Below are 24,990 nucleotides of genomic sequence, written 5' to 3'. Positions count from 1 at the left end.
AAAAGTGAAAGTGTTAGTCACTCAGTCCTACTCTTCGTGACCCCATAGCCTGAGCCCACCAGGCTCCTTTGTCCATGGAATTCTCCAGGCAAAAACACTGGAGTGGGTAGCCGTTCCCTTCTCCAGGTGATCTTCCCAACCCAGGGATCGAACCTGTGTGTCCCTCACTGCAGTTGGATTCTTTACTGTCTGAACCACCAGGGGAGCCCTGCAGTGCACCTATCACATACTGTCATTTGTATTTAGTTGGGCATTTTTAAAACCTGTTCCTTGTTAGACTGTAAGTTCCAGAAGAACAAATGCTTTATCTGCTTTGCCACAGCTGTGTCTGTAGTACCTGGAATGGGATCAGTCCACAGTAAGTACATGATAAACATTTCCTCATGGATGGGTGAATGAATGAGTGATTAATTCTTAGTGAAGCCTTTGCTTTCATTGGTGCTTTCCCTAGTCGCTTAGCCTGGTGCTCTGATGATGAAGTGCAGTCATGAAAAAGGTCAGCCCCCCAGGTCATAAAATTAAAAGCTAAATCCATGCTTATAGGCACCATACAGTCCCTGTGTATAAGTAAGCTTGTATGTGTAAAAGGGTCATAATGTATTTGCAAAGCTTTGCATCTGTGCATTCATGTGTGGACATGTATGTCCACGTATCTCCATGTCAGGGAAATGAGGTCACTAAGACACATGCAAAGTCACTCAGGGAGGCAGTTTCTAAATCAGTACTTTTTATTTTGAAAGATTTGTCAAACTCTTCACATCGTGGCAAGAGTTTGCATGATTAATAAGAAGCAGCTTTTTCATGAAATGCTTGGAGGTGAACGAGTTCTCAGCCTGTGAGATCCGACCATCCCATTGATTTTGAAGTTTCTTTTGATTAATAGAAAGAAAAAGTAGGGAGGGGAGAAGAGGAGGAACACGCTAGCGACTAAAGAAAAGATCTCTGGTGACAGCCATCCAGATGTGAAAAAAGAAAACAGAAAACCCAAAAGAAAACCAATTTGCCACCTGCCCATTTTCTGTTTTACCACGTTCTGCACCTCGCTCTTGATTTTTGTCTTTCTGGCTGAAACAGCCTCCCTGTCCTGCATCTCCTAAAGGTAGTTTGGAGAGGAGCAGCCCTGCAGGATGTGGTGATCCACCTCTCAGAGGTGTGGGGGATTCCAGAGAACGGATGGGCTACGGCTCTGGAAAGTCTGAGCAAATTGCCTAATGCAAAAAGAAATGGCACTGCAAAGTGAGGAGGGGAAATGGTGAAGAACTGGGTTTATGTGAGAGATTATGTACTTCCAGAACACAGCCTCAGTTTCCTTCTCTTAGTCATAGCCCCTGACCACAAGATTTGTTATCTGTGGTTCTGGCTGGTGGATTCTGCAGGTCCCTCCCACCACTGATCCTCTAGCCCTAGAAGCATCCTTGCCAACATCATGTGCCTGTTACTTCCCTTGTCCATCTTCAGGCCACTTAGGGATGACCCCCGGCAGCCAATACCCTGAAATAAAATTAACACAAAGTCTGACTTGGTGAATATTAGTTTCAAACAGAAAAGTAGAAAATCTTAAAATGCAACGTGTGTTGAAGGCAGACTCGAGCAGATCAAGTGTCCCACCCATGTGCCACCAAGACCATGGGCAGAGATGCACACGCAAGAGGAGAATGGGACCATTAGTGGGTGAGCAAGAGGCCGTGATAGCTGAGTTACAGCTAAGAATGTCGTGACTTGGGTTAAAACGTCTATGTTTAGCACCGTTAATGTATTCGTTTAAGTCTATATTAGCACCTTGACCCCAGGCAGAACAACAAACCATCCAAACATTTTAAACATTGGGGAAAACAGGAGGGGGAAGGTCAAAGAGAGAGAATCTGGTTCTGCGGGAGGAGGCGTGGCTTTAGATCACGAGGTCCTTGTCGATGTCCTCTGCAAGGCAAGAAGGAGCAGAATTAGACTTGGGGGCCGGGGTCAATGAGGAAATGCTTCCCAAGGAGTTGGCGGATCCCACCCATCCCGGAGGCCGGGGGCCAGGTAACCAGTCCAAGGTCACCAAGGGAGTCTATGACTGAGAACTTCGGTCTCCCCCACCCCTGGCTGGTCCTTGTCACTTGCACTGCCAAATTACAAGTGCTGTTTCCTGTAGGTGCCTGTCAGTTCCCCAAGCAGTGCTAGACACAGGGTGAGTACTGATGCTTGAAAAGGGAGAAAGGGACAGCTGGATGGATAGAGAAGGACCAGGAAGTTGCCTAAAGAGTGAGGCCCAGCCAGGCAGGGAGAGCAGACAGGAGTTAACCAGGCACAGAGCAGAGATGCACAGGAAGGACACAGAGAGAGCAGCAAGGAGGGAGGGAGAGGGTAGTGGGCCCTTGGCGCAAATACTCACTCTCCTTGATGCCGAAGCAGCCGGCCCACTCGTCCAGGGCGATGTACTTGTCGTTGTCCAGGTCACAGGTCTCGAAAAAGCGGGTGGTGCAGTGTTCCATGGGGATAAGGGGGGCACGCAGTGGGGCCAGCTCGGTGTGAGACAGGTACCTGCAGGGGTGAGGTGGAGAGAGGCTGAGGCTGAGCGAGCCCCACAGCCCTGCTTGGGGAGACAGAGGGAGGGAGCCTGCCCCTTGGGGCTGAAGGAGAGGACGTTCAATGCAGAATGGGAAGCCAGGATCCTAGGTCCACCCCGGCTCTGCCACTGACCTACTGTGGTTCTGAGCATACAGCACTGCCCCACTCTGAGCCTCAGTTTCCTCCTCCGTCAAAGGGGGAGGAGCTGATCATAACGTCTAAAGGGCCCTTCCAGGTCTGAGGTCTGTGGGTTCATAACACAGGTCTCTTGGTGCATTTCATTGTTTCCTAATTGGCTAAGACTTGAGGACACAGGCGCTTAAGATATTCAGCATTTCTGCTATTGGTAGATCAAAATCTGGTATGAAACAACAATGCATGTTTTCTGCAGACACACATTTATACATCTGCAAATGCTCAGAAAAGAGATGAAAAAGAGATGCGTCAAAATGAAGCGAGTGCTGAAAAAGTTGGAGAGGAGGGGTGGGGTTTCCCTGGCAGTCCAGTGGTTAAGACTCTGCCCTTTCACTGCTAAGGGCCCAGTTTGATCCCTGGTCAGGAAACTATGATCCCATAAGATGTGTGGCTGGAAAAAAAAAAAAAGGAAGTGGGGCGGGAGCGTGGGAACAGGCGAGGGTGAGTAGCACTTTATCTTTTCTGTACTGTGTCCCGTGTGAGAGCGAGGCCCTCTGATTTCTCTCCCCATCTCCTGTTCCTGTCCTCCCAGCTGGCCTGGACTCCAGAGCACATGTTGGATTTGTTTCCCTTGTTCCCCAGAGCCCTCCATTAGTTGTCCTCAAAACACTCTTCCCCAAGGACCCCCCAGGCCCTCCTGTCTGGCCCAACTCATGGAAGGGATCCATTGAACTGAAGCTCCTTCCCTTTTGTATATCACTGAGGAAAGCGAGCCCCAGAGAGGAGCAGGGACTCAGGCAAGGTCACCGGGCAGCTCTGGGACAAGGAGGGAGGAGGACGGATCCTCTGACCCAGGCTGCTTTCCCAGATGCAGGGTCCTTGCAGCCCCATCTGGAAGCCTCCCTCCAGGCCCCTTCCTTGCTCAGCCTGAGTCCAGATGTTCCTTACTTCTCCCCTCCCCTTCACGGTATGACTCAGATGGATCCCAGCCACGGAAAGAGCCTGGGAGAGAAGCTACAGGCAGTTTCCCAGCACTCAGGAGACCCCAGCCCCCTAGGATCACCCACAGGGTGGGTTGGACCAGGAGGGAGGGTTGAGCCTCCCAGAGGGGAGCAGCCCTGGGCATCCTGTGCAAACAGAGCGGCCCTCTTCTTGAGCTGCTCCAGGAGCGGGGCTGGTCCTCCTCGCTGCAGATGGTCAGCCACCACCTGCAACTTCCGGGCACCTTCCTTCCTTTTTCCTTCCATTGTGAGAAACAGATCACCATCCAGAGGGTGAGCTCCACGGGGGCCAGGGCCTACGTGTCAGTTCTGACTACAGTTAAATCCCCTGCCTGGAATCGTGCTGGACATGTAATAGACACTCAATACATGTTGGTTCATTGACCAACTTCCGGCCTATCCCACAGGGAACTTACATGGCACTTCCTAACTCATTTCAACATGGGGCAGGAGTGATCAAACCAAGGGCTTGCCGTGGAGATGGGAAGGGCACTGTGATGGTCTTAAGAACTTCCAGAGCCAGTTTGTCCCATTGGGGCTGGGTCCCAGGGCCTTGCTGCCCCACCTCAGCCTTGTCACCCAACGGAGTCTGGCGCTCCTTCCCAGCTCCTTCTGCCTTGCTGAATGGGTCCCAAGGCTGGCACTCACGGGGTTAAGGAGGGGTTTTCAGTTCTGATGGCGTCTGCCTCTTAGGCAGTAAGGAGGGAGTGTCTCATGGCACTAAACCCTTTCCACATCCTTCCTCCTGCACCCATCCTCTCCTGCCACAGCCCTCAGACAACTATGGGCCTCCAGGGCTGGGAGCAGCAGAGGCCACTGAGAAGCTTTCTGACACATCCAGTGCACCTAAGCAGCCCTGACTGGTGACTGCCCACTCCAGGGCCAAGCTAGAGGCAGCTCCCCTCTGTGATCCTGGGGTTCTGGGGTCTTACCCGTCAATGGGGTGCTGATCCAGCTGCCCGAACTGCCAGTGCACAGGGAAGATGTACATGTTGTAGTTCTTCTCGAAGTCCCGGGCCAGCAGTTCCACAGGATGGTCGCCAGCCTCCAGGCGCTTCTCATTCTCGTGGATCTTTTTCACCTGTGGGAGCAGAGATGCTGTGTGACAAAGGGTCTAGGGAGGCTGTCAGGGTCAGTCAAGGTCCCTTCCCCCAACAGGAGGCCAGAGTAGGCAGAGACCAGCCAAAGCAGGGTTCAAAATGAGCAGCGGGGGACTCCAGGGTTCAGAATGAGGGAAGGTGGTCCACGGGTTAAGACTCTGGGCTTCTACTGCAGGGGGCACAGGTTCGATCCCTATTGGGGATCTAAGATCCCACATGCTGAGCAGTGTGGCCAGGGAAAAAAAAAGACCAAATGAGGGAAGGAAGTGGTTAGATGAGTACCAGCATTATCTCGTCCACAGAAGTGGAGGCCTGGGGCCATCTCAATCAGAATGACTGGGGAATATGTCAAAATGCAGCTTCCTGGGCCTTCCTTCACAGGGACACTGGTTCATTGTGCCTGAGGTGGGGCCCAGCGAGCTGTATTTTATCAGTATTCCTAGTGTTTGATATGTCCCTTAAAGTCCACAGACTCAGAAGGAAAAAAGAATAGAATTGTTTATGTCTCGTACTTAACATGGAGCTAAACAAAGTGAGCAGGTCCTTTCATTACGGGACTCCTCAGAGCCTTTAAGATGTGAATGTGCTCTGCCTGTCTGCTAAGTCACTTCAGTCATGTTTGACTTTTCAACCCTACGGACTATATAGCTCACCAGGCTCCTCTGTCCGTGGGATTCTCCAGGCAAGAATACTGGAGTGGGTTGCCATACCTTCCTCCAGGGGATCTTCCCAGCCCAGGGGTTGAACCCGTGTCTCTTACATCTCCTGCATTGGCAGGTGGGTTCTTTACCACTACGCCACCGGGGAAGCCCCTGAATGTGCTCTAGGAGCCTTCAAAGGCCGCACGGAGGAGTCTGTGTCCTAGAGCCCAGGACAGAGGTGCTCATTGGAGCACGGATGTCGGCTTACATTTGGGGGCCTAGGTCTGGAAATGGGACTGGGGATCTCAGCCAGCCTGGGGCCCGAGGTCAGGGCCAGCTCAGGGTCGAGCAAGTGCCCTGAGACAGAGTGAAAAAAGACCCTTACTCGCAGCTTCTGCTTCTCGGTCAGGAGGTTGTTGTCCTCGTCCCTCTCATACAGCGTGACCAGGACGTTCTTGAGCCAGTCTCGCATGCGCAGGGGGAATTCAGTGAGCTCGGAGTCCAGGCAGGGGGGGATGTCTAGGGTCAACACACAGGGGTGGTCAGCACAGACCCTGACTCCCTGCCCGAGGGCTGATGTGCTGGCCAGGTCGCTCTCCCCACTCCCGCCCTTCTCCCGCTACCGCTTCAATCTGTGGCCTTGGCACAGGGCTCAGCCTCTCTGGGCCACAGTTTCTTCATGCCTTGTGAACAAAGGAGACTGGTGGGGTGGGGGTAGAATACTCCGCAAATGGACAAGTGCAAAGGCAAATCCCCTGTTCTCTTGACTTTGATCTGATCTGGGGAGGGAAATGGTTTCCTCCAGAGACTCCTGCTTTTCTGGGTGTTGGGCCCTGAAAACAGAGGCCAGGACCCACCATGATGATGTTGAGAGGTGTTTGAAGTGGGAGACTGAGGAACAGCATTCACTCATAGGCCCAGCTTAGCTGGGGTGGGGTTTCAGGTATGCTTAATCACCAGAACATTCTCAGCGATAGGATTGCATCCTGGTCTTTGGAACTCAAGGTGACAAAATGTCGGTCCTGGAGATTTCATCCAAATCCACCCTCTTGAAATTATTAGAGATCAGTGTGGAGAGAAGGGGCTTGCTTAAAGCCACATTATCAGAGCCTCATTCAGCACCAGGGCATGTGGGTGCCAGGGGACCTAGGGGTCCATTGTTTCCCCCATCCTTGGACCTATGGAAAGTCCCCTCTGTGGTTAGGACCACAACCTTCTTCACCAGCAGCTGGGGAGTGGAAGAGAACATCTGAGAGGAAAACGCTAGGAGTCAGAACAAGCGATACGCCCCAGAGAACAGAAGAGACACTTGGCACAAGCGTCAGTTTCACTGCCCAAGGATTCCTACCAGCGTTCCTCCCCGCACCCTCCTTCTCCAGGCCTGAGCCTTCTCTTTTCACATCCATGGCCCTGTAACTGGAAGAGCGGTACTGACCACAGGAGAACCTGGCTCCCCCTCCTCCACCTGTCTGCACTCTGCACACCTGAGGCAGGAGAGTGGCCCTCCCCGGTGTCATCTGGTGCCAGAATGTACCAGACACACCATGTGGATGTTGTCTTGGAGGGGAGCAGAGGGGGCCTTGCCTGTCTTGGATGACAGGGAGGCAGACACGCTGGAGCAGGAGCCTCGGCCAGCTGAGTCTGCACCTGGGATCACTCCCCAAAGGCCAGGCAAACCCTGGCATCCCTGCCCCCAACACCTGGCTCCCAGGTGTCTAGAAGCAGGTGCTTAATCATATGTTTTATGCAGGCAGATGGGAATAACATCTGGGAGTATGGGAGTAACAGAGTAAAAGAGCCTAGGATATGACAATATTGAGTAACAGGGCCTCAGGGGAACTGACAGGATTGCCTTGATTTTAAAGCATTCAAATTCGAGTATTTTTAAAACATTTTTTAGGCCCAGGAAGAACATCATTTTTGCTTCACAACATTGAAGCAGGAAAGATTGTGGTTAGACCTATAGAAGACCTTCCTCATCATTACAGAAAAGAAGTGAGCTGTCTCAGATGCTAATGAGAGGCTCCAGAAATCTGCCCTGATCTTATATTCCCTCCACCACTCAGTCCTTCCCTGGAGGGGTCCTGAGTATAGATACCAGCTCATAAACAATCATCTCATTTTATAACTGGGATCCCTGAAGCTCAGACAGGGGAAGAGAGGTTCCTAAGATCCCACAGCCCAGAGGTGGCAGAGCCAGCAACAGTGCCAGTTTGGTGCCTCCTCCCCAGGACGGGAAGCTTGGCGGGGCCCGAGGAGAGACTCACATTTGCAAGGGCCGATGTAGTCCAGGTGGAGTTTGTGGCCCTTCTTGGTGCCCTCCAGTGTGCACTTGGTGGCAAAGAAGTGGCAGGAAGAGTCGAAGGTCTTGTTGTCATTGCTGCACACCTGTTGGCAAAGCACAGCGCGCCTCACCCTCATTCCCAAAGCCCTTCGCCGGTACCGCCATCCGAGCCCATTTCACAGATGGGGACACTGAGGGCCAGTAAAGAACGTGATTAGCCCGGGGTCCACACAGTGAGTTAGGGGTGGGGCCCTGGCAGGGAGCCACTCTTTAGGCTCCTAAGTCAATGTTCAGCCCATGCTGAGAGCCACTCTGCTCTCTGAGCAGCGGAATGACAGAGTCAGGGCTGAGATATGAGAAAACAAACCTGGGAGACACAGAAAAGATGAATTGAAGGTGAGGATGAGGGCAAGGTGGAGTATGCAGAAAAGAGTTAATACAGCAGGCCTGGGATTGTCGTCCTTAGGAAGGCCTTCTTGTGATGTTGGCCCTTGGCTGGTGTCTGGGAGCGAGGCTGGTGAACAGTTGCCTGCACTGTTAGAAAACTGTCCACAAATGATGCAAGTGTCTCAATTTGCCTGGGTTGCTCATACAAACAGTATGGTTCATGTTGAACATCTCTTTTCCTGCTCGGAGTCTGGAATTTGGGTATATGCCAGGCAAGGGATGCCTGCGTGGCCAGGCTTCAACTAAACACTGGGTGCTGAGTCTGTAATGGGCTTTGCTGGGCAGAAGCCTTGCTCGCATGAGGCTGCAATTCATCTTTGTAGCTGGGGAAAGAGACCCTTCATGGCAGGGGGAGAATAAGCAAGACTGTGCATGGATCCCTCCACACTCTGCCTGTACCCAATTCCCTTTTCATCCAGCTACGTATCCTTAACTGTTAGCAGTGAGTGCAAATATGTGGTGAGTTATGTTGGTCCTTCTTGCAAATCTCTGCGCGTGAGGACGGCGGAGCAGAGATGCTCTGGGCCGAACAAGGGCAGTGGCCGTAAGGAGCTGTGTCAGGAGGAGAGAAGCCTCGCCATGGACACCCTGCACATACTTACTGCTTACACATCACTGCAGAGGGGGAGCGGATGGGCCTGGCGACCAGTGTGATAGGGGCTGAAGGGCTGAGGGGGAGGGAAGAGCTGACGGAGATGCTCAAAGTTGGACCTCAAAGGGTAAGTTGTACTGGGGAGAGGTTGCAGATGCAGAGATCAGGTGGAGGTTGTGGGAATGATGCTGGAACTCAATTTGTGGTCCTGGGCTAGGTGACCACTAGCACATGCCTGAGTTGATATGCATGAGTGCTCAATAAATATCTGCTTGGATGGATGCATGGACAGATGAGTCCTATTGGAGACCGAATGGACAGCTTTGAAAGTTTTTTTTAAATAGTACATATTGAGTACTTACAAGTACCAGGCATTATCTGACAAATCCCTGCAATAGCTGTATGAGATAAAGTCTATTTCTGGTCTGTCTTTAGAGGTGAGAAAACATGGAGAGGATCAGGAACATAGCTAAGATCTCACACTATCAAGAGGCAGAGACGAAGGTTGATGTCAAGCTCTGCTGTGACCCAGAACCCACATGTTTGGACCTGATGCTTTGCCAAGATCCTCCCACTTGAGAAAGTCCCTCATGTGTGTTCCCTTCTGAGTCTCAGGAGGACTGGAAGCTGGTGGTGCTGAGTAGATTCTCGCTAGTTGCTAGAAAATCCAGGGACAGTCACTCTCCAGTGAATGCTGGAGAGTCCCTAACAGAGACCCTCTCTGGCTAGGTCTCTTGCTGTGACTAGACCTAGCACGGGGACTTCTGAGCCTGGAGCTGCCCTGTGGGAGTGTTCTGGGCAGATGCTCTGAGGGCCGCAGCTCTCACCCCCCACCCTGTCCCTTGGGCCTCACCTTCTCAAACTCGCCGATGGGGGCAGGGCAGCTGGTGGGGTCCTGGCATACACACATGGGGGTGTTGTTCTCGTCCAGTTCGCACACCTTGCCATGTTTGCAGTGGTGGTTCTGGCAGGGGTCTGGTAGAGCATGAGGGCAACGTGGTTAGCCTCACCCCGGCTAGCACATCCATCCCGACCCAACCCACATGGATCCTTGGACAGAAGTCCTCCGGTCTGGCCCCTGCTCGACCTTTGAGCAGCCCTGCGCCCTCCCTTCTCTTCTGCTGACATCAGCTTGTCGGGGAGCAGCTGGCTCAGTCTAGGGACTAGAGATTTGGTCTGAGATCAGGGCCAGGCACACCTGCGGGGGCTGGGGATTCAGTCTGGGACTCAGGAGCACCAGATGACATATGGCTCCCCCAAGGATTGAAGCAACCATTGTGTTCTTGGCTGTTCATGGATCAATGAGAACGAGGTATTTCGGAATTCTAGAATAGACTTTCTAGAATGACTTGGAAAGTCAGCTGTTTTCACGGAGCCGGGGAGCTATGCAGCCCAGCAAAACAGACCTGAGTGTCTGTAGCGGAAAAGGGAACAGAGCCCCAGGACCACAATGAACAATAGAGTCTGCCTGTGTCTTGTAAACACCGGATAACGGGCGTGGAGGGGAAGGAGCAGGACGCAGTACTCGCCCCTCTGCTCCAGTGGACCCTCAGGCCCTGAGGATGAGAGCTTGTCTAGCCTTTCCTCCTGGGGCTTGACTGCGATATCCCAGTCTTCCTCTGTTGGATGCCTGCCCTGCCAGGTCCTGGGCCAGGGTGCCTCTACTTTTGTCTCGTAGTCCCTCGACAACCCTGGGGTGGGGGTCTACTGTCTTCACCCTTCCCCATGTAAGACATGAGCAAGCTGGGCTCAGAGAAGGTTTGAGGGCTGTCAGAGGACATTGCAGAAAGTTTCGAGGCAGACCTTGGTTGGTCCACCTCCAGAGTTGGGGCTTTAGCCCCTGGCGTACGGTGAGTCTCCATTCTGCAGGTTAGGGATGCTGGACTGTGGGCAGGAGCCAGAAGCCCCAGGTCATGGTTCTCACAAGCCTTATAGGAGTTGTGTCAGGCTTCCAGACCTTGTTTCCTCATGGCCATGTGACCATTAAATAAGCTTATAAGTGTGAAAACGTCTGGGGCCATCAAGTGACCGGACAGGACTGGGGATCTCAGTAGGAACCTGAAACCCAACTCTGGAACTAGATTAAAGTGCTGCAAGGGTACAAGGCCACTTCCAGCTTGAGACTTCCCTTCCTGGCACTCACAGCCTGGCTATAAATAGATCTTTCCAGATTCCAGAAAACACTCCCAACCTTTCAGTCAAGGCAGTTTGTCCTTCACAGCCTCTCCTACAGGGAGGACCCCACCCTGCGTTTCCTTAGGAAGGAACCTCACACAGGCTTGGCCCAGACCCAAGGCCTGGGTAGCAGAGGGCAAAGGCTTGGTGTAACAAGACAAGGAGAAGGGACCTACTCTCAGCCACCACCTCCTCCTCGGCTTCCTCGGCACCCTCATCGAATTCTCCTACTTCCACCTGGACGGGGTTTGCTCCCACGGGTACCTGGGGTGGAGGGAAAAGAGTGAGTCAAATGCCCCACCCCACCCCCAGACCTGGAAGAAAGGGGCAAAGGCTGGAGGGGACTTGCCAGAAGCCTTGGGTACCCACAGGGGATGGGGATAGACATGCTAAAATGGGTGCTGGGTTCAGATCCCAGGAGGCACAAGTGTCAGGTCCAAAATCGAGATTGAATCTATGGACCCACTCTTTCTCAAGGGCCCAGAACTCTATGGAGATGCCCTAGAGGCCACCAGGGGTGTCAGGGCAAGAAGGGGTGCCAAGTTTTCTCCCCTTTCAGCTGCACCAGGGTAGTCTCCCTTTCATCAGTTGATATTTGGGAAGACTGTGGATGACCATCTGAGAAAATATATCACACAACCCAAAAAGTAAAAAACAAATTCGGAATCATAGCTCCCACCTATGAGGTTCCAGGGAGAGTTTGGGGAACACTCGGGGGTGTGTCATCATTGGGGGATCCATAGGATTTACATCTGTGCTGTGCATGCACATGGGAAGGGGAACAGTGGCAGCCCTCGTCTGGATTCCCCAGGGAGCGGATGTTGGCAGAGAAGTCTGGGGCCCCACCACCTACCTCGGCCACCTCAGCCACGGTTTCTTCCACCACTTCTGTCTCATCAGGCAAGGCTTCCTGTTGCTGTTGGGAGGTAAAAATGGGGTTCAGAGAGGTTGGGGTCAGGGACAGCTTCCCACCACTAACATGCCTCAGCCTGGACCACTGAAGCTGGGGAGCTAGGAGAGAGGCTCATGGGAGAGCCCTCGAGGCTGTGCCTCAGGGCCTGCCATGGGTGGGCAACTCGGGCACAGGAGACGCCAAACATGCAGGCCCTGTGGGGCTCCGGAGCACCACACTTTGTATAGTTACATCTGGAGTGTCTATCAAAATTCAAAAAGCATTTCCGCAGCTTAGATTCCCATAATGATGGGAGACCAACTGGTCTGATGCAGACCAGCTCCCTTCAGATGGGAAAACTGAGACCCATAGGGGATGAACCGTGAATTTTAACAGATGTCAGTATCTTCCCCACAAGTGTGATACTATCATCATCATCATTATTTGGCAATTCCTTCTTGAAGTCAATTTGGAGTTAGAAGACACAAGATAGCACATGACTTTGAGGTGCCTGACTGGCTGGGGCTTCTTCTCCCATCACTCCCATCAGCAACCCCTTCTCTTCTGGAAGTCTTCATATGACAAAGAGCTCACTTCCTTCTAAAACAATCCTAGTCCCTTTCCGGGGAAGCTCTGATCATTAAACAAGTACATCTTCACATTACTTGGAAATCTCTCTTCCCTGGAATCTCCTCCCAATGAGCCTCATTGTTTTTATTTTGAGCTTGTTAATTTAAGGGAAAATAATCTTAAAAAAAAAAAAAAAAGACAACTCAAGATGGGGAAGTGCTTGTCTCTGAACATCCAGGGCTGGTAGATTCAATGCCCCTGAGCTGGTGGTGAGAGGTAAGACCAAGAAGATGTGACTTCAGGTACTCACAGGGGCTGCCAAGGCCCTCCCGGCCAGGCAAAGGAGAAAGAAGATCCAGGCCTTCATGATGCTGGGAACCCTGTGGGGAGAAGAGAAATGAAGAATTCAGTGAGGGCTAGGTTTCTTGATGGAGAGTTCCTCCTGACACTGAATTCCTATGATATGCAAGATAATTTCAGACGATCCATGGTAAACGATAGTGAAGAACAGGGAGAAAGTTGCTTCTACTTGGTTCTCTTTTAATCCTGATGGCATGAGAAAGTCTCAGTTTGGTGCTAACAAGTCTTTAACATCTAACACTCATCTCTTCGCCCTTTTGAACAGAGGGCAGGCCTCTGGCTCAGAGCCTCCGCAGGAAACGACATCCAGCTGGAATTCAGTACAGTTGTTCTGTCTCCTTTGTGTCTAGTTTAACAGTTTCCTTCTATTTATGACAAAAGTACGCAGGTTTTTCCATTTACGGTAGGGATCTTGTCTCTTAGTACATTTATTTAAATTTTTAAACAGTGACTGGACAAAGACACCTGGTTAATTAATCAAGTCTGGGCAATGCTGAACTGGATCTTGTTGAAGGGCGCTTCAATCCCTGATGTTCTAGGATTCTTTTCTTCCTATACCCCAGACTCTTCCCCTCCTCCTCCTCCTCTCCCGTCTTTCCCCTGACGTCCTTCTCCCTACCCCTCTTTAATAAGAGAATTTAATAGGCAGCAACCCCTTGCCAATTTGAGACAATGAGGCCTACATTCTAAAACAAAGAACAATAGTTTTTGAGTGTGGCCAGTGGGAACTTATGGCCATGCTTTCCTCCATTCTGCCCAGGAGGGATGGTACTTCTCTAGATTCTGTGTGGAAACTACCCAAATGCTTGCATATGTTTTGTGTTACCTTCTGTTTCCCCTTCACAGCTAAAAGATGTTAACTGAGATCTAGAAAGTTCTCTAGAAAATTCTCCCTCCCTGGTCACTGCTGAAACCTTCCTCTAGATGCTGAGCTCTTGACTCTAACAATCTAATGACTGGAGGGCATCTTAGAGCAGAGTCTCTGATGATTTGCTGCCAAAATGCCATCCCTAACCGAGGAACTGTAGTGGGGATATTTTGTTTCTTGTTCTAACTCAATGAACTTCCATTTCCAAATGGCTTTAGAAAGTCCCTCCTTCTGCTGTTCAGTTTGCCTCCCTTCAAGCTTCTCTTGGTCTACTGTGATCATCCATCTGTGGCCACACAGAGCAAGCCATCTCCCCTGCTCCTAAGCAGCTTCTAGTCAGTGTGGGCAGTGGCCATGTCTTCCCTCGTTTGTCCCTGGTTCCTTCCAAGATTTCTCAACTGACCAAGCACCTTGGTGGGAGGTACCCTGGCATCATGGAGGAAACACTTAGTTTGGAGCTAAATCCCAAGGATTCTGGTTCTGTCTCAATATTAACTTGGTATATTGGTTCAATCCTTCATCCTTTCTAGACCTTGGTTTCCCTCTTCTATTACTTGAGAGGGTTAGACTAGCTGAGCTTTGAGGTGGTAGCCTGAGCCCTTGAGATGCCCTTTAACTGTCCCAAGCACATGCTGGTCTTGACACACATCATCCCCTCCAATATCCCCATCCTCACTTAAATTATGGTATTTGTAGCAGAAAGAGGCAGCAGAAGGGAAGACTTCATAATGGTCCTCTATTGGGGCTGATATAGACATTAAAGCTCAGTATTCCATGGCATGTATAAGAAATAAAACCAACAGAAATTTAAAGAAATCAACCTGGGAGCTTGGCTTTGCTTCACGGTGTCCCCAACTCCAATCTGAATGCAGCCTTCCCTTTCCAGGACGTTTTGGAAATGTTCCTCTCCCCCTCCCCCCCACACACAGTTGTATGCTTGTATTCCCTGCTCCACTTCTCTCAAGCCTAGAGGTAGAAAAATCTCCTTTCTTGCTTCCCCGCTTGGAGACAAAAGCAAAACAACGCCTGCATGTGGCTTTGGATGAAAGGAATAGGATAGAAAGCACGAATGAAAGGCTTGTCCGAGATCATTAGAAGTTGAAGGGTCAGAGACTCATGATAGGAATAAAAAAAGGCACCTAAGTCACCTTGTCTGGACTCCAGTGACAGACAAGTCACACTGTTCGAGAAGCAGCCCGGCTAGGGCTGGAAATGCAATAAGCTTCAGGATGGAGAGCCAGGAAAACTGGCGTCGCCAGGGTTTGTGTCCTCCTCTGAGCAGAGGAGCCGCTCCTCCTCTGTGGCCAGGGAGAGATCTGTGGCTCGGCTCTTCTGTCTATCCTGCCTCACCAGCCGTGCTCTTTCCCATTGGCACACTGACTCTCTGCCACCCCCATCCTTGGTGCTGCAGCCAGAAGAGAAAAGTCATTCTAAATCTCATGGTGCATTAAAATTTCTAAAGGCCTCACACACTGGCGCCATGGCATGGGATGGCTGTGAGTCCTGTTGCTCCGATGAGGGGTCTGAGATGGAGAGGGAGGAAGTCAGACAACATTCAGGCCCCTTCCAAGCTGACAAAATCCCTCCTCATGGACTTGGGTTGGGCCTCATAGAGTTTTTCTTTGAGACTGGGGTGGGGATCAGGGAGAAAAGTGGGAAGTAAGTGTTAAGAAAAGGACACACAGTCTTGGAGGCGGAGTTGTTTTCCTAATTTGGGGTTTTGCCCAGTTTTCCCTCACCAATCCCAACATCCTCTCCATCCAGATTGTTTGATGGGAGGGAAGGGCAACATTGGATGGTTCTCGAATGTATGACCATACTCCCTGCATACCCACGAGCTCCCTCTCTGAGGTTCTCTAAACCACCACTGGTCAAAAGGGCCAGGTGCCCATCCTGCAAAGGTCAGGGGGTGCATCAGTAACCCTAGCAAGGTCAGAACACAGGGCCAAACCCCAGTATCCAGAAATGATCAGCTGTGCACACATCCTTTGCCAATCAAACCTAGGTCTGGCATGCCCACCTGGTGAAAATATAAACACCTTTGTATAAATGAGCAGTATTAAATAAAAATTCTGTGTGTCTTTAGTTTGTAATGATGCCTGTGTTTATCCTTTTAAGAATGTTTTCATAATCTGGCATCCCACTGGGGGCTGAAGGCATGTCTTTTTACCTTATAGTACAGAGAGAGGGCTGAGGCCCAGAGGGGAAAAAACCTGCCCAGAGCCCCAGGGAGCGGGTGGCAGGGCTGAGTGAAGACCAAGGCTGCCCTCCTCTGCCTCTGGCCTGCCCTCTGCCTCACGTGCTGTTTCCCTTGGCGGCAGCTCCTCCGCTAGGTGCTCACCTGATGGGGCCCAGTTGGGTTGTGAACTGGCCTAAGGTGCCCTGGAGGAAATGAGACTGGGAGGGTGGGTGGGGGAGCAGGAGGTGTGTTTCCCTTGGCCCAGTGGTCGTCAGATGCAGACTTAGCTCACTGCCACCCCGCCGCCGCCCCTGCCTCCTGTTCCGAACATCCAGTCCTTTCCTTTCGCCTTTATTTGCTCTGGAGACGGCTGAAAACCCATCCCTGGCTGCCAGCAGGACCCGAAGCTGAGGTCACCTCTCTTTAGAAAGAGTCTGGGGATGGAAAAGTACAGCTGCTGCCCCCCCCACCCCACCCAAGTTCATCTCCCTTGAAACATAAAGGGCCTCCTGTGGGCTCTCTCTGGACACTGAAAAGATGCTGACGGACAGAACTAGGGAAAAATCTTGGAGTTATTAAATTTTAGACTGTGGATCTTGGAATCATAGATCCCTAAGGACATGAAGCACAGAATCTGAGTTACAGTCATCAAGTCTGATTTGAGCAGAAGAGTTTATGAAGCAATGCAGTCTAATAGAACTTTCTAAGATGAAAATAGTCTATATCTGCATTGTGTAACGTGGTGGTTAGTAGCCACCAGTGGTTATTGAACACTTGAAATGTTGCTAGTGCAAATGAAGGGCTGAAGTTTTCATTGTATTTCATTTTAATTAAATTATACGTACCCATATGTGGCTAGTGGCTACCATATTAAGACAGAGCTTGCTTAGTCCCTCAGTCATGCCCAACTCTTTGCGACCCTGTGGACTATAGCCCACCAGGCTCCTCTGTCCATGGAATTCTCCAGGCAAGAATACTAGAGTAGGTTGCCTTTCCTTTCTTCAGGGGATCTTCCAAACCCAGGGATCACACTCAGGTCTCCTTCATTGCCAACGGATTCTTTACTATCTGAGCCACCAGGGAAACCCATATTAGAGTGGTTATCAACTTTTATAGAGGCATTATGGCAGAGAGGTAAGCCCAGGGGCTCTGGAGACAGAATATACAGGTTCAAATCCTGGTTCTGCCGTACAGCAGTTGTGTGACTTTCAGAAGGTGACTGTCCCTCTCTGGGCCTCAGTTTATTTCTCCATCTTTAAAATGAAAATAACACACTTACCTTGAAAGACTCGTGGATGATTACAAGAGATAAGCTTCAGAAGAGTATGTTAAAAAACAAAGATCCCAGAATCTCCATTCCCCTTGAAAATCCAGGACAAAAATCCCAGCTCTTTGTCCATGGCCCAGGGAGAACAGGTGCTGGGCTGGAACAAAGGAGGCATTGCTCCTCTGCAGGGCACAGTGATGAAGCCAGGCCCCAGGCTGCCCTCTCAGTTGGGTTGCTGACGCAAACCAGGCATCTTGCTTCCACCATTTGGCTTACAAACAAGGGTTCCCAAAACACATGTTCCTGGTAAACAAGCCCAAAGAGAGGAAAACAAGTCTAGAGGCTAATAAAGGAACTCGTGAGTGAGCCAGGCCCACCAGAATGCCAGGACTCAGAAGGAGGGCTGAGATGGTCCAGAGAGGTGCCACTGTGGCCAGTGTGGCCACATGGGCACTCACACCCCAGGGAGCACACACAGCCACTCAGAGGTGACGTGGAAGTCAGGAGCCCTAGGATTGAGTCTTGGCAGTGTTGCTCCCAGCTCACCCTTCAAATTAGGACAGCCTCCTCTACTCCTTGGACTTCACCTAATGCCACTCATCTGCACAATGCAGAGGTTGCTTTAGACCACTGGTGTTCAGAGTCATATAAGCCAGGGAGCCTTTCTCTCAATGAAGTCTTCTGCAGAAGTCCAAGTTTGAAACAACTAAGAGCCGTTCACTTTTGTTGTACATATTAATGTACTATTATCTATTCAACGAATCATCTTGAAATTAAACAAAAAAGTGCTGAGATGGGGACTGACACTGGGACACTCCCTGAGATGCCGGGGAGAACCTCTAAGTTCTTTCATGAGAGAGTTTGAAGACCCTGAGGCCATAGTCCCTAAGGTTCCTTTCAGCCCTGACGTTCCAAGTCAGCTGAGTCAGAAGCCTATCAGAGGACCACCTTTCCCAGCTTGGCCCTTGACTCCCTGCTTCCACTTCTAACAATTCTTTCTGGAAGGGAAGAAGCTTAGGCAAACACTTAGGGCAGCGGTCCCCAGCCTTTTTGGCACCGAGGACCAGTTTCATGGAAGACGGTTTTTCCACAGACCAGGGCAGAGTGGAGGGCGTGACTGAAGCACGTTCTATTCATTGTGTATATTATTGCCATTATTACTGCATCAGCTCCACCTCAGATCATCAGGCATTAGGTCCTGGAAGTTGGGGACCCCTGTTTTAGGGTGCTCAAGCATAGGTTTGAAGAGGTTCAGAGGCAACTCAGAAATAGCCCCAGAGCATGAGACTGGTATCAGTCTGACAGAGGTTCCATAAACATATCTAAGATGCCACGTTTTACTGCGGTTAGAAGCCCCAGGGAGGAGCTTCAGGCTCTCCCCGTTGGCTCCCCCTAGGGGCCACTGGTGCATCTGGGTGACCACAAATGGAAGGGATGAGAAATAACATCAAAGTGTCCAGGATGTCACATCCTAAAGATAGCAGGCAAATCCATGGCACATGTGGCTCCATCTGCCCTTCCTGTGCATGTGGCAGACACTACTAATCAATCATATGACCTTTCCCGTAAAGTCCAGAGTGGCACTCAAATCCTGGACACAGTTCTTTTGGCAGCTGCTACCAATGGATTGGTGGTGTCATGCCAAGCAACACTCTTTGCCATGCTTCTGATTTTAGAGATAGGAAGACTGAGGATCAGAGAGGGAAAATAATTCATTTGGGGTCATACATGACAAGCCGGTATCTGGGCTGAACTTCCAGATATTCAGAAATATCAAGATGTTTGGGGAATTGTTTATTTTTTCATTTATTAGTCTAGGATCCTATGGCCATAACTAACCATAGGGGCCCAGAAAGATCCCCAGATGAAATGGGTTAATACCACATTTCTGAAAGAACCCAACTATAGTGAGAGTTGGTATCTCCATTCCTACTTTCCCTACAGACATCAAGCTCTATAATTTGACAAGTGAAAGCAGAGTTAATGTCCTGTCTAGACATCTCCTGGATAAGAAGGAGGCTGTCTTTCTAAATAATTCTGTCAAGTCACTGGTTGCAGTCACCTCTTAGCCACCTCCTGTTGCCCTAATGACAAAGCCATGTGGGCTGTATCCGGCCATGGCAAGCCAGCAAAGGAGGAAGAGAGGTAGCTCTTATCACTTTTTATCTATGGGGCTTGTTGACTACAGGGAGGAGTGTCAGGAGAGTACCAAACTGCTCAAAGGAAACCAACAAAAGAAACCAAAATGAACATCTGGATGTTTCCAGATGTCTGAAATTTTGGCTCAGACATCAGTTTTCTGCGTGACTTTGAGTTATTCTCCCTTCCTGAGTCTCAATTTCTGTCTATAATATACAACAGGCGTGCAGATGGTAAAGAATCTGCTTGCAGTGCAGGAGACCAGGGTTCAATTTCTGGGTTGGGAAGATCCCCTGGAGAAGGAAATGGCAACCCCGTCCAGTATTCTTGCTGGGAGAATCCCATGGACAGAGGAGCTTGGTGGGCTACATACAGTCCATGGGGTCGCAAAGAGTCAAACATGACTGAGCGACTAACACTCAGACGTCTGTCTCCCCGCCTGACCTGTAGTTAGGTCTGGCTGTGCATGTCTGTGTGTGGCTACAAGTGGCGACTGTGTATTTGCATAAGAGACCGATGACCTTGAGGACCACTGTGTGAAGCTTTGTCTGTGATTCTGCGTGTCTACCTGACTCAGCATCCTTCGCTTTCAGCCCATATAGGTGAGGGTCAGAGTTTGCATATGCATCAGATGGACATCCGAGACTTGTCTGTGAGTCAAGGTATTGCTCAGAGAGAGCCGCGAGTGCATGACCCCCTGCGTCTGCTCATGTACTGAGACATTTATTTTCAGCTGTGCCAGTGGGTGCCTGTCAGTGAAATCAGTCTTTATACACTTGGCATCCTTGTGGTTTTGTGTCTGTCCCTGCTTATCTGTGCACACATAGCTACCCGTCTAAATAACGTCAAAAATCAAATATTTTCCTGTTTACCTCACATCCCCAGCTCTTTCCTTTCCTCCACCATCCTTTTCTACTTATAGCTTATTTTTTAGCAAGGAAAACTGCTCTTGTGAACAGCAACCCCCAGCTACGCAATTGGTTGACAAGTCTCCACAGATGGATAAAGATTTTAACAGGACTATTATGCAATCCAACTTCCCCTAGCCCCTCCTCTCTTGTTTCCTTTTCAATTAGGGGGCCAGGAGCTGTTAAAGAAGTAGCCTGACTGTTCTTTCTCATGAAAGCAGCACCTGGCAGTAGGTTCACAGGACTTCAGAGCTGAAAGGGCACTTGGAGACCCTAGGTTAGATTCCCCATTTAACAGATTGGGAAACTGAGTCTGGAGAGGGGAAGTGTCTTTCCAAATGTCACTGTGAGTTAGGATCCCCCTCTGCTTTTGCCTTGGATGCTATTGGGAAATATGAAGGTGCCCAAATCAAAAGAATGTGGACAATATTTATTTTGCTTAAATGTGCCTGTAAGCACTTTAAGTAAAGGGAAGTTATATCCAGACCCTAAGATGATGAAGCTGCCAGAGCAAAAAAGCAGGGAATGATGTCACCAATTCTTTGGATGCCATCAATTCATCCATTCTAAAAACCCATCTCATTAGCTGAGAGGGCCACAGTGTAGCAAACGCTTCTCTGTGTATCATCCCTGTTTTGTCCACACAGTATCCCTTTGAGGTGGTGGTGTTACCACTTTTGGAACCAAGGAGGACCTGGTTCTCCTTGAACCTAGGCCTCAGAAAGGAGAAGCCATTAGTTCAAGGTCAAATGGCACCTTTGAGGTAGAGGTGGTTTTAAAACTCGGGTCTTCAAGCAGCCTATCCCAGGAAGCAGGAAGCATCTTACAGCCCCACAGCTGCCCTGGGGTCCCGGGAGATTGGGAGATCGGGAGGGCAGGACCTAGAATTTGCCCTCTTGGGATGGAGTGGAGTGGGGGACATCCAGACCTACGGAGCCTGATATTCTAAGTGTTTCTAGTGTCCCCTCCCAGCCAGCAGGCAGAGACCCTGAAAAAAAGGTTACCGTGGCAACTCGCATTCCTCCTAGAGTGAGTCATAGCAAAGAGCCTTTTGGTGGGTGGGACTTGGAGAAAGTTTCAAAAGTTGATTCCTTCCCCAGGCACCCTCCCTTCCCTCCCCCTCCCTCCCTCCACTCCAGCTCCCAGCTTTGTCGATGTGGCAGCTGATGGCTACAAGTTAACTCTCTCTTCCCCCCAACCACTCCCATTTCAAAGCTTTTCATCCTCCTGCAAATACACCTTGGCTTCCAGTCCCTCCCCTCTCCATCTCCCACGTCATGCCTTCTGGCTATCTGGAGGGGCAGGCATCCATTTGAGAATATTTGTAAGACTGGAGGCTGTAACACCCTCTTGGATATCGCTGCTAACTCCGTCTCTATTTCCCTCTGTCTCTCTCTCATCTTTCTCTCTCACACACAACTGTATATACAATTTTAAGGGGCTTGCAATTTCCTTGAAACCTAGGCAAAAGCTAGTCCATGAATTCTGCTTTAAGAGACCTTCATTGAAAAGTTCAGAGGACATCAGGCACCCCAAAGACCATTGAGTCCACTCCTCTTCCTTTACAGACAGGGAGACTAAGTCCAGGGGAGACATTTCCCTAAGATCACATGTAAAATGTATGTCTTCAGTCTGCCCCCCTACTTCTGATGTGCTTCTCATCCTGCTGTCAGCACTCTTGGGGTGCACAGAAATTCAACCACAGAGAAACCCCTTTCTCTTTGTGTTCTGCATAGAATAGCATTTTCTGGAGGAAAACGTGTGCCCCTCTGTTCCTTTTTGGGTGGGCTGGGCTTCCTGGAAGACATGCCTTCCCCAAGGCCGCCCTTTTCCCTTGGTGCCCTTAGGGATTCAGGAAGCCCACTCATGAACCAGCCAATGGAGCCGTAGGTAGGAAGGGGTTTACCTGAAGAAGACCTAACAGCAGCCTAGTGTAGAGTTTGAACTTCTCATGGCAGAGGTGTGAGAAGGTTGCCCTGAAACCCTCTCCATCTTGTCTTCTCCCTCCGACTCTGCAGGACGCTGCCACCACACCCAGTCTCCCATCGGACCCTGCACCTCTCCGGACCCTATCGGATATCAGGGGTCTTCAAATCTAGACACATGGAGGGCTACTGCTGCTGAGTTTCCTGTGTTTACACCCTTGGGAGCCCGGAATGAGAACAATGCCTAACCCAAGACTGATTGTCTGACAGTGCTATTTCAGGCTGAATGGCACCGGAATCAGGGTGTGTATGTGTGTGTGTGTGTGTTGGAGGGGGGTGGAGGTTGAGAGGGGAGAAATTCCAGGGCAACCGGAGCCTTTACAGAGGTGCTGATGAAAGGTGAAGACCCCGTCTTATCCCTCAGTTCATCACTCACGCCAAGTCCCTTTGGGAAAACAGAGTGCAAGAACCAAGTCTAGAAAGTTTCTCCTCCTGGAATGGGAAGCAGGGCAGACTCTGGTGGCCCATCCCTCTTGCAGCTGTGCCCAGATCACATTCCCAGGAAAGGAAGAGGTGGCCCCCGTTTGTAAAGGCAGCCTCTGAAACCCGAGAGACAGGCGCAGAGAGAGACAGGGAGAAAATACTCTCTCAGAGAGAGTCGGATTACTTTCTGCAAACCCAAAAGGGAGACCACATGATCTCTGTTTGACCTGAGACGTTAACAGGCAGCAAGTCTGTGTCCCCTGCCCTTCGGGAGAGCAAGGATGGAGTCTCTGCACCCAGGACCTCCCAACACAGCTTCTTTTCCTTGTGCACAAAATGAGGAGTGGACCAGGGTGCAGCGGGTGCAGGCCTAGAGGAGGGACAGGCAGGGCAGGGGTCGGACATACCTCTGGCGGGGAGGCAGGCAGCAGGCGAGCTCCGGGCAGTCTGAAGGTCTGCAGGAATGTGAGGGGCTTAGAGCCTGGCAACAGGAAACCACTCAGAGCTCTGGGCTGGGTCTGTCTCCCCCTCCACCCCGTGGTCCCTCCTCCTCCTGTGCCTCCTCCTTCCCCTCCCCTCCCCTCCCTTCTCCCCACTGCCAAAGCTGTCTCTGTCTTCCAAGGCTTTCCTCCTCTCCTCACGGTGGGCTGTCCTGACCCGCCTCCCAGCCCCGCCCGCCACATGGGTTCTGCAGCTCTTGCCTAGTCAGACTGACCGAGCAGAGCCCTGGGACTGGAAAGGCCAGCGGGAATCACCTAAAACAGCCCCTTCCTCATTCAGAGGGGGACTGAGGCCTGGAGGGGGCAAGGGATCACCCACCCAGGGTTCCCAAGGGGAATATCCAGGCCCAAGTGTCTGGAGTGTCTGACCTGTATCTTTACAAGAGCTCCCTGGCATCATGCAATGCTGAGGAGGGCAGAGCCCTGTGAGAGGGTTGTATCTGTGGCAAAGGCAAGGCCAGGACTTGCCTCTGTACAGACTGAAGAAGCTGCCACTGATGGCATCATCATTAATGGCTTGGGATACTGTCTAAAAATAACCGCTCAAATTCTTAGCTGTGTCACCAATAGACACAGAAGGGGTTGGCCATCTAGCTGGGGGAATCTGTGTCATCAGTATAGAAAAGATAAGGTGATTGCTAATGTAGACTACGATCACAGAGGTAACAATGACCAAGGTTTACTTGGGACTTAGAATTTTCTCGGCAAACCCTTGACATAGATACTGTTGCTACGCTGATTTTACTAATCAGGAAACAGAGGCGCTAGGAGGCTGTTACTTGCCCAAGATCACCTGTCTAGAAGTGGGGTAGGCAGGCGGATTCTACATTCAGTCCGGGTCACTTCCTTTTTAAATTAGGGATTTATTTTTGGCTGCCCTGGGTCTCTGTTGCTGCATGCGGACTTTCTCTGGCTAGTGATGGGTGAGGCGCACTCATCATTGTGGGGCTTGGGCTTCTCATTGTGGTGGCTTCTCTAGCTGCGGAGTACAGGATCCAAGGTGCATGGGCTCAGTAGTTGTGACACACAGGTTTAGCCGCTCCACAGCATGTAGGTCCTTCCCAGACGAGGGATTGAACCTGTTTCCCCTGCATTAGCAAGCAGATTAGCCTCTAGACTACCAGGAAGTCCCAACCTGGTTCACTTTGATGTGTATGAACTTCTTGGTACAAAAGGTCTTAGTTGAATATTTATGAGAATATCAATGTGTATGAATATTTGTGAGTGCACAGCTAGCATCTGGAGAAGTCCTTGTCCTCAAGGTGCTTGGATCTTGCTGAGAGGGCATGCCTTAGGCATTCACCCACTCACATGAGTGGTTCAGACTCTGAGGTTTACCCCCGGGAGTTTAGAGTGGCAGGGTTTCTGAGTCAGAGCAGGCAGAGAAGGCTTCCTGCAGTAGGTAGCTCTCAAAGCATGAACTGGGTTTAGTAACATGAAAAGGGAGAAGGCAGAGAACACTCCCATGGACTTCTGCACAATACGGGCTCTGCCTTCTTTGCCATCCTCCGCTCCTGACACTCCCCTTTTTTTCACTCTACCCACACTGGCTTCCTTTCAGTTACTCAATGACTGAAACGTTATTGCCACCCCAGGGGCTTTGCACTTGCTCTTACCTCTGTTGGGACCTTTCTCCCATCTGATTTTCTTGTGCCTGGAGATTTTTTTACCCTTCAGATCTCTGTTCTAATGTCATCTCCTAAAAGTGGCTCTCACAGGCTTTGTTCAGCACCTTACCCTGCTTTGTTTCCTTCCTGGCACTTGTCATGATCAGGAGTCGTTTGTCACCTGTACTCCACAGACAGTGCCTGAGAACAGGCACTTCATGTGTCTTATTCGCTGCAGTGCTCCAAGTGTCTAGAGCAGTGGCCAGCACAAAGCTGGCTCTCAGTCACAGTGGAAGTTGTCTTTTACTGGGGTTCCAGGCTGCAATAGTGCCCAATGCTGGTCTTCACGTGCAGTAAAGTCAGGTAG

At 50.6% G+C, this 24,990-nt stretch overlaps 1 protein-coding gene across 1 annotated transcript; it reads right to left on the bottom strand.

The window, feature by feature from the left end:
- Positions 1–706: 706 nt before the first annotated feature.
- Positions 707–23,074, bottom strand: SPARC (secreted protein acidic and cysteine rich). Its single transcript, XM_055429543.2, has 10 exons — positions 22,924–23,074; positions 12,698–12,767; positions 11,779–11,841; positions 11,102–11,189; positions 9,604–9,725; positions 7,695–7,815; positions 5,813–5,946; positions 4,619–4,767; positions 2,375–2,523; positions 707–1,917 (listed from the first exon to the last, which is right to left on the bottom strand). The coding sequence occupies exons 2-10, from the start codon at positions 12,752–12,754 to the stop codon at positions 1,889–1,891; spliced, it is 912 nt and encodes a 303-aa protein (XP_055285518.2). The 5' UTR covers positions 12,755–12,767; positions 22,924–23,074; the 3' UTR covers positions 707–1,888.
- Positions 23,075–24,990: the final 1,916 nt, after the last annotated feature.

Source organism: Moschus berezovskii, chromosome 8, assembly GCF_049115385.1.
Source record: "Moschus berezovskii isolate FMDL1 chromosome 8, NW_MosBer_1.0, whole genome shotgun sequence".
Lineage (NCBI taxonomy): Eukaryota > Metazoa > Chordata > Mammalia > Artiodactyla > Moschidae > Moschus > Moschus berezovskii.
Note: the sequence above shows the minus strand (reverse complement) of the source record. Positions and strands in the feature narration are given on the sequence as shown.